General features: G+C 44.2%; 1 protein-coding gene across 3 annotated transcripts in view; it reads left to right on the forward strand.

Annotated features, from left to right (window-relative positions):
* The first annotated feature begins 235 nt into the window (after positions 1 to 235).
* LOC141009582 (B-cell lymphoma/leukemia 11A-like) overlaps positions 236 to 14,413 on the forward strand; it is a 51,300-nt gene continuing 37,122 nt past the window's right edge. The window contains exons 1-3 of one of the 3 annotated variants that reach the window (XM_073482249.1): positions 236 to 290; positions 4,406 to 4,428; positions 4,474 to 4,855. In XM_073482249.1, coding sequence (XP_073338350.1) covers positions 236 to 290; positions 4,406 to 4,428; positions 4,474 to 4,855 — 460 coding nt within the window. Of the gene's footprint in view, positions 291 to 4,402; positions 4,856 to 14,413 lie in introns of all 3 variants that reach the window. The other 2 variants (XM_073482247.1, XM_073482248.1) reach the window with 2 other exon arrangements.

The following is a 14,413-nucleotide window of genomic DNA, read 5'->3' on the forward strand; positions in this document are numbered from 1 at the left end:
CTCTCTCTCTCTTTTTTCTCTGCTCTCCTTTCTCAAAAAAGCCATGACGGCGATCCCGCGATCCATCTTCGCCTCCGCGCCATCTTTGTATTATTTCTAATTTATTTTATTTTTTTTTTCTCTTGTGGATGTCAAAGGCGTTGGATGAAGATATTTTTTGCCCCACCGGAGTCTCCTCTCTAACCCCGGCTCTCCCCGATGTGATCCGCGCTGAACGCCGCCGCCTCCAGCCACCATGTCTCGCCGCAAGCAAGGCAAACCCCAGCACTTAAGCAAACGGGATTTTTCGCGTAAGTAAAGATGAAAAAAGAAAGAAAAAATGTCACTTCTGGCTCCCTTTCAAAGCGTTCAGCAAAGGTGGGGGAAAGGCAGCAGATCAGGAGCCTGTGGACACCAGACGCACCGCTCGGACCCGCGGTCAACTGGACTTAACAGCGTGGAGAAAAAGTGCGACACCTCCGTGCGTAAAAGCCGCTCGGAGATCCCAAAAGCCCGACAGAGAGAAAAAGTTTTGTGTGTCGATTTACAGCCGTTACTGCTTCTCTGTTACACGGTGAGAATGTGCATTCATAGGCTGGTAAATGCACTCGCTGTGGCTCCGGTGCCCTCACGGTCGCTCCGGTCAGTGGAAACGCGCAGGGCTCCCCGGTAGCAGAGCGCGTCCTCTCCGCGGAGCTTCGTGGAGAAATCAACCCGCCGGAATATCGCTGTGTGATAAGCTCTGCGGGCAGGTTTCTCATCTGCTCTCTCTCGTTCTATTTTTGGATTATTTTCAGGAAAAAAAAAACTTGGAGGTGGATTTTTGGATCGAGGGGGGAAAAATCTCGTGTCCGACTGTTTACAACTGCCTCCCTCTGTCAGCAGCTCGGCAGCAGAGACAACACAAATCGATTTATTTTTACCCACCTTCAAAAAATCCTAATGCCTCTTATGTAAAGGCTGTTTATTGATGTTTAGTTTAGATGAGAAGCTTTCTTTCTAAAACACACAGCAGAGCCGCTGCAGCTCAGAGTTACAGGCAAGAAACACAGCAACAGGACAGCAGCGTTTCTGCTCCTGTCGCTTTTCTTATTTTTCCTTTCAATTTGGACCGACGAAAAAATAAATAAAATAAAAATAAAATAATGCAATTCAATATTCTAGAGCTTCGTGTACAGTTAAGGTAAGACATAAAGATCAGCTCGTTGGTGTGTTGCAGCAGCAGCGTGTGAGGAAAAGCGACAAGATTCCAACATTTTTTAGTTGAGTCGGCAGAATTACGCACGGCGTTTATTGACCACCAAAGCTTTATTTCTTTTACTTTATTAGATGCACAAGTCTGATATGTGACGAGAGAGCAGATAAGTGTGTTTGGAAAACTGCGGGGCGATTAGAAAAGTGGCGTTTATCACCGCACCATGTGCCACACTGTGTTGTGTGCCGTCTCGCAGCCTTTTCAGCGGCTCTCAAAGTGTCCGGCAAACAAAACAAGAAGATATTTGGACATCTTTACGCACAAGTGCTTGATTATGTTTCGGTATGTTGACTGGCTGTCGCTTGTGTTTGGTTTGGAGTGTGTGTGTATGTGTGTATGGGTGTGTGTGTGTGTGTGTGTGTGTGTGTGGCCCCGGCTGGGTGACAGCGCAGTCACCATGGCCATGTGCCGTCGCTAGGAGGCAGAGCGCGATCAGAAAATCCAGCGCTGAACTTAAACCTGATCAGTTTCACCGCCACCCCTATCTACACGGGCTACTATTTGGCGATCTCTTTAGAATAAAGGGAAGGTATACAAGACATGTTGAGGGAGCGAGGGAGGGGGGGACGCAGGGGAGGGAGGGGGGGACGGAGGACCCCCCCACACACACCCAAACGCACAGCTCCTCTTCATCACATCACCTTTTTCTCCTCGTGTCTCATTTTTTTTTGTGCATCACATTTTTACATACATGCGGGCTGCACTCAGCATATGCAGCTAGACTGTGATATGCCTGCAGACCTCTTACCCCCCCCCCCCCCCCCCCCCCCCCCCCCCCCCAACACCGCATACACACATTTTATTCAGTTTTCACATTTGTCACTAAAGGAGCACAGAAACCGTCCAACCCGTCCCCGATTATTTCTCGTTTTTATCGCTCGTTTTCTCATTTTCTCTTATTTCTCACATTTCTATATTTTCGTTGGGTTGTTTAGCACGTGCTCCCTTCACAGTGTTTGCGGTGTGACGGCATGATCAGGGTGAATTTAAGTAGCACATTCGAACAACACTCTGTTGTTCAGTGTTACAACTCTGCATTTCCTCCTTCAGATTAAATTACACCATCAGTAATTTCCATATTTCTCCAACATTTAAATAGATTCCAAATTTGGGGGCACAGAGCCAGTCCCTTACCACTGTGAAGTTTTCTAGTTGTTTCTGTTTAATAGATTTATCACACAGGTGGAACTTACAGCTCAGTTTAAAGATTTCTAGCTGGGAGTTTATTTATATCTTCATTTTTTTGTTGAAATTTTCCTCCTTTTGGAAAAGTGATTTTATTGTCTTGCATGTTCTGATATATTAATCTAGTGTAGAGACACACTGTCCTCCTCTCTGCTCCTCTTGCTGCAGTTCCACTGCCTTAAAAATAGACACAAATAAGTGATTTGTTCTATTTTATTGAAATTGAACTCTGTGCACAGACCTGCTTTGTGTTTTAAAAAAAACTATTTCAGGTCTCTTACCCTCCCTCCTCATGCTCCATTAAATCCAACAAAATGTTTTTTCAAACCCCCGGATATCCACTCTTGAGTTCAACTTAAGAGGTGAGGGGCTTATGCAGCTTTCATTAGATTTTTTTTTTGCGTTGTTGTTGTTGTTTTATCCCGTGAATTTAATGCCCCCCCGGGAGCTGTTGTGTAACTTGCGTGGCGTTGTGTTGACCTGAAGTTAAATCAAAGAGGAGAGAAGGGTGGGGAGGAGGAAGAGGAGAGGGAGGAGGAGGAGGAGGAGGGGGGTGTTGATAGGGTAGAGGGGGGTAGTGAGTGGTGCTGTTGGTGCAAACGGGGAATTTATCATGTTATCTCCATGTCCCAGTTTGCGCACAGATGTCGCTTAGGATCGTGGCGTTCAAATGATATTTCCTTGAGGGCATGTAGTCCACATTCAGACCCTATCTCTCTCTCTCCTTCACACACACACACACACACACACACACACACACGCACACACACACACACACACACACACACACACACACACACACACACACACACACACACCCATAGACTTGTGCATTCCCACGCGCACTCTCTTACACATGCATGCACAGGAACCCTATCCTTTTTATCAGACAAAATCTGTACCAATCACCCAGACAGTGAAAATTAAAATCTATTTTTTGACTCTCAGTGGTTTTAAGTTCATTAAAATGTGAAATTGGCGGCTGAGTAAAGAAGGTCAACATGCATTAGGCGGCTAGCACAGAGTCAGACTCTTCACCTTGGACTGGAAGATTTTCTTTAAAAGAGGGACAGTGAATTATGTTCTCCCGTTTCGCTCCTCTAATTCAGCGGGCCGCTCTCTTCACACTCTTCTCCCTGCACTGCAGGACGGTCTGAGCTCCACAAAAGGCTTCTTAAAAAAGTAGTCAGGAGTTAATCCGGCCTCGGAGGGGTGAGGAATCGGGCTGAACGGCTCATTTTGGGGTGATTTCCTGCTGTACAAGCGGCTGGTATCTAAGAACTATAAGTCCGGCACATGTAATCGAGGCCGAGGGAAGAGTTTTCCTCTCCCTGACACACACTCCCTGTGCCGCCTGCCTTCCCTTTCCTTCCCCCGGCACATGTGCTGGACATGTCTGTCACAGTTTTCCCTTCGGCTGATTACAGGATCAAAAGCTGTACAAACAAGGTTAGGCAAGTCAAAATCATCCACATATTTAGTTTTTTGGTGAGTGCTGTGTTTAACCATCATTTTCCATGCTTCCCCTGTCATTGGCTATGAAATTGTTATCCTTGAGGAATCTGATTTGAGCTTTGCAGCTATTCAGGATATTCTTTCCCACCATTTACTCTTATGATGTGTGATCCACATCAGCTTGCATTGTAATCATTTTTCCTGCATTACATGCATTTCTATCATTACAAGGCACATTTTCTCACCCCCTTATTGTGTGCACCACATGCCAGGCTTGTGTTTAGCTCTGACTCTTTAACTCTGATCCTCTATGTGACAGAATGAGTGCACTCTGCTCTTGTCATCTCTTCCCACAAACAGTTGTATCAATAGGTTTCAATTACAGGAGAGAAAAAGAGAAACATAAACATATGGTTGTTGCTATTTTTTTTGCCACCTTCTAATTTCCTCTTTTTTTGCTCACTTTCCTCCCACCCCCCTCTTCTTCTCCTTCTTCCTCTGTGCTTGTTCCCCCTCTGCCTCCGCCAGCAGCCGAGCCCCTCTCCACGGCCATCGTCTCGTCGGAGGAGCTGTCGGAGCGCTGCTCGGAGCACTCGGAGGAAAGCGGCAGCCTCAACGGGCACCACCCGGGCTCGACCGTGGGCCGGCTGGCCCGGCTGGGTCATGACGCTCACCCCTCTCTGGAGCAGGACCTGCTGACCTGCGGCCAGTGCCAGGCCACCTTCCCCCTGGCGGACATCCTGCTCTTCATAGAGCACAAGAGAAAGCGATGCCACGGGCCGCCCTGCCTGGCCGTGGGCCGTGGGCTGGACAAGCCCCCCTCGCCCTCCCCCGGCCTGGCCCTCACCCCGTCGCCTGCACTGGGCTCCCTGCGAAGCCGGAGGCCCGTGGAAGTGGGCGTCCAGGCCACGCTGGCAGATGACGACGATGACAGGTTCTCGTCGCCCCGGGGGATTTGCCCCAAACAGGAGCCCCTCCCAGGTAACCAGACCTGCTTCCACACCAAACAACACACACCACCTTTGTCTGGATTTGACCACAGTTGCAGTAGTACTCAAGTTAAGAGAGAAGCAGCAGCTTGCTGAGGCAGTGACTGCCAGATCGTCTCTGTAGAGGATGTGATTATGCCTATATATCAGCTTTAGTGTGAACAAGGAGGTCAAATCTTACAGAATATTAAAAATAGTAAGTTCTCTTCCCTCTAAACAATTTCTGAAACATTATTCATCGACGGATAAAACATCTTCTCCAGTTTGCAAGTAGCTTTCCAGATTCTACTTTACTTATTGGCACATTGTCAGTGTGTGTGTGTGTGTGTGTGGGTTGCCCTAGATGGGGTTATTTTGTGGGTGTTTTCTGCAGCAGCAGATCTTGTTTCAATCCCGTCAACACAATGTGTGTGTGTGTTCTACTACGACAAGCCAGTGTCGTCTACAGTCTAGCCTACATGTTGCCGATGATCTCCATCCAAACCTTGTGGGGGCTGTAGTAGTCTGAGCACAAGAATTTTAGGGGACACACACACACACACACACACACATGCCAATCCTTCTTAAGGCAAGAAATCTGATTGGCTGAGACTTGTTTTGGGGGGGTGGCTTGGCTGTTGTCAGACAAACAACAACAGAGGGACGTCACAGGTGGGGAGGAAACCCGAGAGAATACGCCTCTGTTGTCTTCTGCGGCTGGCACAAAGGCACACACACTGGTTTGATTTAGGATGGCTTTCTCCTTCTGTGTGTGTGTGTGTGTGTGAGTAGTCTTCTGTCCTTACTGACTAGTGTAAAGGGCAGTGTGCATGTTCGTGTGTGCGTGTAAAAGAGAGTGTGTAAGACAATGGAACGGATCTAATCATCAACCCAGGTCTGACCAATTGTCCTTCCACTGATCCGCTGAATTCAATGCAGAAAATGTGTGTGAGTGTGTGTGTGTGTGTTTTCCCAGTATACCCACTTCGGCCATGATGCCCAAATCCCACAGGCCAGTGGCAAAGAGACATGTGTGACCTTGACTTTGTGTTACCACTGGTCAGTGTGCGAGTACACTTGTGAGACAACGTGTGTGAGGAGGATCAGTGGTTGAAGTCGATGCCGGGAAAACTGTGTGTGTGTGTGTGTGTGTGTGTGTGTGTGTGTGTGTGTGTTTGTGTGTGTGACTTTCAGTCTGGGGAGTAACTGCAGCCTCTTTCTGGGATTGGGTGCGCGTAATGTGTGTTCTTTCATAGTGTGTGTGTGTGTGTGTGTGTGCGCCTCACTCTCATGTGGCCCTAGCAGATGTGTCCTGCTCTCGGTGTGGTTTCCCCCCTTCCACTGCCACATCTTACCCGACTAAATGCAGCCCGGCTCTCTTTCACTCTTTATCCTCTCTGAGTTTACCTCCATACCAAACTTCATAGGTAAAACACTCAATTTTCCTCCAGTTTTATATCTCTTTTTTCCCCTTCCATCTTCTTTCCCAGTACGAGAATCAAATGAGAGGCGAGTGGAGAGAAGGGAGAAGCCAGTTTTAGTTTTGCTCTTAGAGGGAAAGTCGTTTATTTAAAGTGTCTTAACACCACTAATTATTTGTTGCAGCGCCATTTTTTATCTTCCCCGTGCATTTTAATTAGCAGTAGTTTTTAGTGGCGGGCTGCCTGTACTAAATTAGCCGTTGCAGAGAGACAGAGAGGGAGAGAGGGAGGGAAAAAAGGGGGTGAAGATGAAATAGAGCAGCGGAAACACACTAGCAAAATATACACTTTATCACTTTGCTGGTTGAACGCGGCTCAGGAATCCTAAATGTTACAGTTTGTTTTCCTATTTTGGGTTGTGTTTTTGAGGAAAGAAGCACGAGAAGCCTTTAAAAGGCGCTGCTTGTCGTTTCGCGTTGTCGATCCCACAATTTTTACAGTTGCAGGAAGTGGAGACGAGTAAAATTGTCGTCGAAGATGCATTTGACCTTTGACCTTTGCTGGCCCAAGACAAATCTATCTACTGTATGTCAGCTGGAAGGAGTTTCTTTTTTTGCTAAAGCTGCTTGCGTCTCCTCAGAGACTATACATTTCAACACCCACTCCCACACACACACACACACACACACGCACTCTCGCAGACACTCACCAGCTAAACTGGGTTATTAGAGCGATTTACATCATAATACAGGCGTCTGGTTGCTTCAATAGCGTTGTGTGTGGGAACGTCTTGGTAGGAACAGCTGTACACTCAGACAGGAGGAGAAAACAGGACAGCAGCGTTATATATCTTGTCTGATGTTGACGTCAAGCTGAGCAGTAGACAGACCAAGCGAGCATTATTAAATGTTTTAAATCGAGGAGGAAAAACCCAGCTCTTAAAAATCCGCAACAAGGAATTCATCAGTTTATTTACATGTATCTTTTTTTTTAATGGATGCTTTTTTTTTTGGAGCTCCTGGACACTCACCAGCACAAACACCACCTCGCAGGCTGAATCAAGGCAACACATCCATTCTGATAGCTGATAATTAAAGCCAGCGTTTTCCTCCCCGACCCCAGCTTTCATCCTAATTGACCCCAAACTGTCACGGTGAAGTAAATATGTGAAAGGCAGAAAAAAAAAGAGAAAAATCTGCTGGAATTTCAACCGCAATGATAGCCGTCCAGAAGCATTCCTAATGACAAAAAAAGGAGGCGAGGGAGGAATGCGTGTGTGTTTCTTATTTGTAAATGCTGGCTGGGTGTTCCAGTGTGTCTCGGAGGTTTTCCTTACAGTATGTGAGGCCTCTGCTCAGCCAATAAGGCATCAAAATGACAAAACATTAATTATATATTTGGTAAAGGCATCATTTTATACACTTCAACTCAATCTTCAGGGATTTTCATTTCCAATTTGTCATGTTGTCTTTTAGGGGTTTTACCGCTCTAATGAGAATTGGAATCATATCTTATTTTGACTTCTTTGAGAAATCCAGGCAACATTTTTCGGCGCCCTCGCTCTCTTTAATCTTTGCATATGTCGCTTATTTTCCTGCATGCATCTGCCTATATAATGTGAAGGTTGTATGGCTGCTTGTTGTAAAATGTGTATATGCGTCCATGGTCAGAGTGCTACAGAGCTCCTCTGGCTGCTGCGAGGCTCAGAGGAACACAAAGCGTCGGACTTGTGCCGGAACCCTGCTATTTACATATCAAACAGCTCCGACCGAAGCATTACCTGTGTGTGTGTGTGTGTGTGTGTGAGCGAGAGAGCACTGTACAGGAAAAATGCCGATCAGCGATGCAAAAAGGCAGCATACCCGCCCACCCACACCACACACACAGACCTACACACACACACACACACACATGGTTAGTGCTCTCTCTCTCTTGCCCATTTATTCTATTAATCCCTGACTGAGATGAAAATTCTGATTATAATCCCTGAGGCGCCCCTCATTCAGAAACAGCATCGCTAATGTCTCAAAAGAGAGGGGCTTGCATGTGTGTGTGTGTGTGTGTACGTTGATGTGTGTGAATGGCCATCTCTCTCTCTCTCTCTCTCTCTCTCTCTCTCTCTCTCTGTTTTTTTTCCCTTTTACCCAAAAGTGGTTATGATTGAAAAAAAAAAAAAAAAAAAAAAATCCTGGCCTGAAAATTGAAATTTAGAATGAATTCTTTGTGGATTATTTCGACAGTAAATACAATTTCTGCTGTCCAGTTTGCCAAGTGATTTCTCATAATTAGCATCAAGAATTTAATCCTCTCCTCTATGGGAAATCACTCCTAATATGTGTGTTAATGAGCTGAAATTGATATGTGGCCAGTGCAAATAATTATTCCTCCTTATTGACCACTGATTTTATTGAGCAATATTGGCTGATAAGCTGTATTAGCACGCTAATATTAGCTCATTAACGGAGATGTACATCAATACTTGGACATGATGACAAATCCCAAAATTCCTAGACACTAATTTATCAGACACGCTGATATTTTTCACCCGGTTTCCAGTCGTTCTTATTTGCCGAGCACACTGAAGAGTCATCCTGGCTTGAAGCCTCGTAACATGAGTATTGTTAGTCTATGATCTAGTGATTAGCAATTAGCTTATCATCACTGGCTAATGCTACCCACCTCAATACACATTAGTGCATTTTTAACACCCATTCATTGTCTGGCTCTGTGTCAGATCTCTCTCTATCTCATGTCTATTCTCTGCATCCTCTTCTTCTCTCTTTTTTTTTTTTTTTTCATTTTCTCTTTTGGCTCATGCGTCCGTCTCTCTCCCTCCAACATTAGCAGTCAATGCAAATCCGGGACAGCCAATTGATACTGAATCAATTACAGTATGTTTGGTGTGTGTGTGTGTGTGTGAGAGAGAGTGTGTGTCATGCTGTAGCTCAGCCCGGCGAGCCTACAAAGAGATTTCACACACTGGCTGCCATCACTAATCTATTGTTGTTCTCTCTTTCTTTCTCAACATAAGATTTTATTTAGTGGACTCAAGTGCGGCGTTTGAACTCGAGCGTTTTCTCTCCCAGTGCAGCGAGAATCTTACTGTGTCGGCGTTTTGAATGAGCTTACTGAATGTAAACATGTTGGGGTGTGCACGAGACATCAGTCGTGGGCTGACATACACTTCGGGCCACCGGAAAAAGCTGGAAACTAGGGCTGGACAGTGTGGCCTTAAAGTAATATTGATATATTTATTTAGGTATTCTGAAATCACCTTCAAATTCTCAGGCTGGGGAGAAAATATAATATCATAAAACCAGGAAAAGACAACTCTCATGTCAAATAGCCATGCAGTGATATCCAGGACAATATATATAGTCACATGTCACCATAACTATGTGATATTCTCTTATTGCCCAGCCTTACTAGGAACACTACTAATCTGTGACCAAGGCCAAAAGGCTGTATTGTGTTTTGTATTCAGCACAAAGAAGAAGAAGAAAAAAACGCTCTATAAACTGCATATTGACTGAACTGTTGATTATTGTCTTGCTCTAAATGTGTGGGTGTGTGTTTGCAAAGTGTGTCTGCAATCCAGACGGAACCAAAAAACTTGGAATTCACTGCTGACACATTTTGGATGCAGTGATAAAAAAAAGAAAAAAAAAAGCAACGGAAAGAAGTGCTTTGTGATACTTAAAATAGAAAACCAAGCACTTCACATGAATTTAAAGTTGCTTTTCTCCGGCCTGTGCTGGGAAAGTCCACACCGGTGAGCCTGTCGATTTGTCATTCATCCTGTCTGGTACACACATTCACATACACACACCCATATTTTGTTACATAAGATAGTATTAGTGCAGTGGCAATGAATTGCTGAACTAAATCCAGTCTGCTTTTGTCCAGGCTCTTTATTTAAAGGGGCACTCCAGCAATTTAATATTGCACTTACCGATAACAAGATAAGAGAGATTAAAAAAAAGGATGGTCATTTTTAAGCATTTGAGGCTGAGATATCCTGACTTTTAGTGACGAGTATGGGCCAAGCTCCAAAAATGCTGGATCCTACATTTCCCACAATGCAATGTATGCTTATTTTCAAAACATTCTCTTCCTTGTAAACACCTACGTCTTTCAAAACTCTATAGCTCCAGCTTGTACCGCAGGCTTTCTGTTATAAATTTGTGGTCTCCGTGCCCACGCTGAGACAACCCTGATGACATCATGATGACATCACCAGGTTTTATTTTCTCAGACTTGACAAAGACACAGAGGACATTATGCAGCTGTTCTCTCAGGCTGAGGAGTCCTAACCAAGACCAAGTAAACAAGTAAACTGGGTAACACAATAACCATCACTGTTAAATTGTACATTTATTGTCAATTAAACTTCAATTAATGGTTATTTCACTGTTGAACAATGAAATGCTTTAAAAAAAAATAATTCATTAACCATTTACAAAGCATTATAAACATCAGTAGCAACTTCATGAGAAACAAATGCTTAACAAATGGTTTATATAGGTGGTTTGATAGCAAAGTCTTGGACCGGGACGGGCCGGGGCTAACATGCTAACTTCAGTAGATATCTCTACAACACCATACATAGACACCATGTTGTCAAAACAGTTGTTTGTTCACATTGTGTGGAAAATTCTTGTTAATTTTCTTGATTAATTAAAAACATTTTTTTTTCCAACTGAAATTCTTACATATGGCCCCATTAAATGACACTGGGTTAAGTGCCTTTGAGCAGGACAGTGTTCTCCTACTGCGCTGAATGTGAATTTTGAGAAAAGAGAGTTTCCCTGTTGTGAGCAATAGACTCTCGCATTATTGTATTAGTTGTCTGAAGATGGATGCTGCACAGGCCACAGCATAACTACAGCAAGTTGTGTCGAACACCAGCTTTTTTTTACAGCACAAATTAGATTCATCAGCGTAGCAATAACACGCAAACTGCTGTCGTTTAACAGTGAGAGATTTTTACAACGGTAGCTGCTGCCTTTTCCTCAGACAAATCGCCTGGTTGCGCAGGAAGTGAAGCATTTCACATGTGCGGTGGGTTTGGAATAGATATAAAAAGAGCAGGGCACGATCACCGCCACCACAGCTGAACAGACAACAACAACATCAACATCAAAGGGTAAAAAAAAAAATCCAAGAGAAAGACGTCATGTTGCCCACACACTGTGATTGACAGTTGATCCCTGGGAAAGGCAGCGCAGACACACCGCAGCGACGATGACCAAAGATGGAGGCAGATCTGTAGAAAACAAAAGATCTCCCAGATTACCGTGGTTGGTAAACCATTCTGAGACAATGACAATCACAGAGAACAATAAGACATTAAAAAGACCAGTGTTATTTCCCCGTTTTGTAGCAGTGACAGTGTGTCAGTGTGACGTCAAGCGGACTACTGTACGCTCCCCTTGATGAAGGATTGTTTATTGATCTGGCTCGTCGTGTTTATGCGAGCGATTCGACATCCACGCTACGTCTACTCCTTCGCGGCGAGAGGGAAAGCTGCTGTTTTTGGCTCCCTCGCTGCTCGCTCTGTGTGTGTTTGTGTGTGTGTGCGTGTGTTTATTCCTGTGCACTCACTCGCACAGAGACACACGCGCTCGGTCTGCTCAGGGGGTGCACATGTAACTCAGCTCTCTTATTATGTTGAAGGCAGTTGAAGGCCTGTTCATAAAACTGTTTATACACTACAAAGCTTATTTATATAGGCCACTGGATTACAGACTGGCTCTACACACATATACCACACACACACACACACATACACACACACATATACAGTATATTCACATTACACTGGATATACATGTGTCCATTTGTAAGTGCCTCTCTTTGTACGTACCTGTTAATACTTCATGCCTAGGTTTGTGTGTGTGTGTCACGAATAAACATGAAAGAGTGTGTGTATGTGTGTGTGTGTGTGTGAGAGAGAGAGCTGGCAGTGTGAATGCAGGACATCCCCTGATGAAGTGTGCCAGGGCTGAGCTGGCAGTGTGTGTGTGGCCAGTGTGTGTGTGTGTGTGCGCATGTGTGTGTGTGTGTGTGTGTGTGCATGTGTGTGGAAGGGCCTGGCTCCTTGCTCTGGTTTCATGTTCCCCATTTGGCTGAACTACTACTACAACTGCAGAAGAACAGCACACACACACACACACACCGCCACACTGTAACTGCGTGTGTGTTGATAAGCAGAGCACATACAGTACAGCGTATGCACAGCTCCATATGAGTGGGTCTAATCTTTGATTTTGGCATTGCGAGTCTTTTTTCTTTCTCTCACTCCCACCACCTTTTCCACTTCACTTCCTCCTTCTCGGCAAATCAAAAGCATGTTTAGTGTCGAAGAAAGTGATCCTCAAAGCAGGATAACATATGTAATTCTTGTGATCACAGGCAGCTCACTCGATATTCTTTTTTTCTTTTTTTTTTAACATGAACAACTCGCTGCAAACGTGTGAGACGAGACAACCGAGGCCCTGATGGCGTTTAACAATTAGTTCTCTTAGAAAAACATTTTCTCGCTGCTTCAGTCTCAGATCAGCAGAGGATACAATAACAAGCTCAATCATTCATACAGATGATGTCATGGATAGTGAAGCCAGTGTTACAGTGAGTCACATCAAGAAGAAACCGTGTACGTCCAAATCTGGTGATTTCTTTTTTCGAAAAAAAAGAAAAAAAGGATTAAATGCTGTAGAGCAGAGCTGCACAAAGTTGGGACCAGGGGCCAGAATTGGCCCGTCATAAGGTTCAGTTTAACCCACCAGATGCTTTGAGCAAAAAACAAGTCAATTAAAAAAATATATAATGATGTTTATGCTGTTTCTTTAAAAAATAAGGATGCGTACTGATTATTTTTCATAATCCGAGCATGGTGGGCAGAGTGTGCAGGAAGTCGGTCATTTTTCTTTTCAGGGAAAAAGTCTAGGCTACCCTGCTCTTGAGTTTAGATGATTTACTCCCTTATTCATCATTTACATGCTTTTTTTCCCCCAAACAAAAATGGCTAAAAATCACTGGTTTCAGCTTTTCTAATGTGAGGATCTGCTGATTTTTCATTCTTGTAAATGGATTATTATTGGGTTTTGGACAGTTGGCCGGACAGAACAAACCATTTTCATGCATGTAATAGACAAAACTAGTCATTGATTTTATCAAGAAAATTACAGATTAATCTGAAATGCTGCTTCTTCATCTTCTTCTTAGGCTAAATAAAATGATATCAAACCCACAGGGACGTTTCAAAAATGCATCACCGACACTGAGCTGATGAAAAGTCGACACTTGAGATACATGGACATCAAAGTCCAGTCTTTGAAAAGCTGTTTACATCCGTCTTTCTCTCTTTTCTCTCTCTCTCTCTGTTTGTATGCATGTACAAGTCACAGCCTAATGACCACTACTGTATTCACAGATAGATGCATAGTTAACTGGATCTATTGCATAAATATGTGTCGAGACATCATGTTACATCATACTGTGAGCAAAAATAAGAATCGTTTGTCTTACCCTCGCCCCCACGCCGATCCTCACACCCTCCCACCCTCCCACCTACCTCGCCATCCTGACTGATGGGCAAGAAGTGATATTAAATGTAATATACAGACACATAAATCCTCTGCACATCTACAGGTTCATCCACACACAAATCTAGATACACCAGACAGGATAAAAAGACAGAAAAGACATATTTCTGCTGCACCACATTAGGTTAATTTTTCCCCAAATCTTTGCTTTTTTCAGGTCAATTACTGAACGATTTTACTACTAATAGAAAAAGGGAAAAATGTCACTTTTTGGCCATAACCAGTATGCAATTGGTGACAATTAATAGACTTGCTTCGCTCTCAGAGGTCACAAGCCACCGGCCTACTGTATAGAATGCCTTTGATCTGAGCTCAGTATAGCATCACATTTTTATCATTATCATCATCCAGCGTTTAACGCGTTCCTCCAGCGTGCGCCGTGGTGTTTCCAGTCTGATAAGAGCGCACCGCTGGAGGAAACGTTTCCCGTAATACTTAAAAATACACATAAGGAATCTCGGCTCACAAAAGAGATAAAGAACTCGGCTATATCTTATGATGTCACAGATATTAGCAATTGTCACGTCAAACTCCACACCCTGT

This window comes from Pagrus major, chromosome 15 (genome assembly GCF_040436345.1).
Source record: "Pagrus major chromosome 15, Pma_NU_1.0".
In the NCBI taxonomy this organism is placed as follows: domain Eukaryota; kingdom Metazoa; phylum Chordata; class Actinopteri; order Spariformes; family Sparidae; genus Pagrus; species Pagrus major.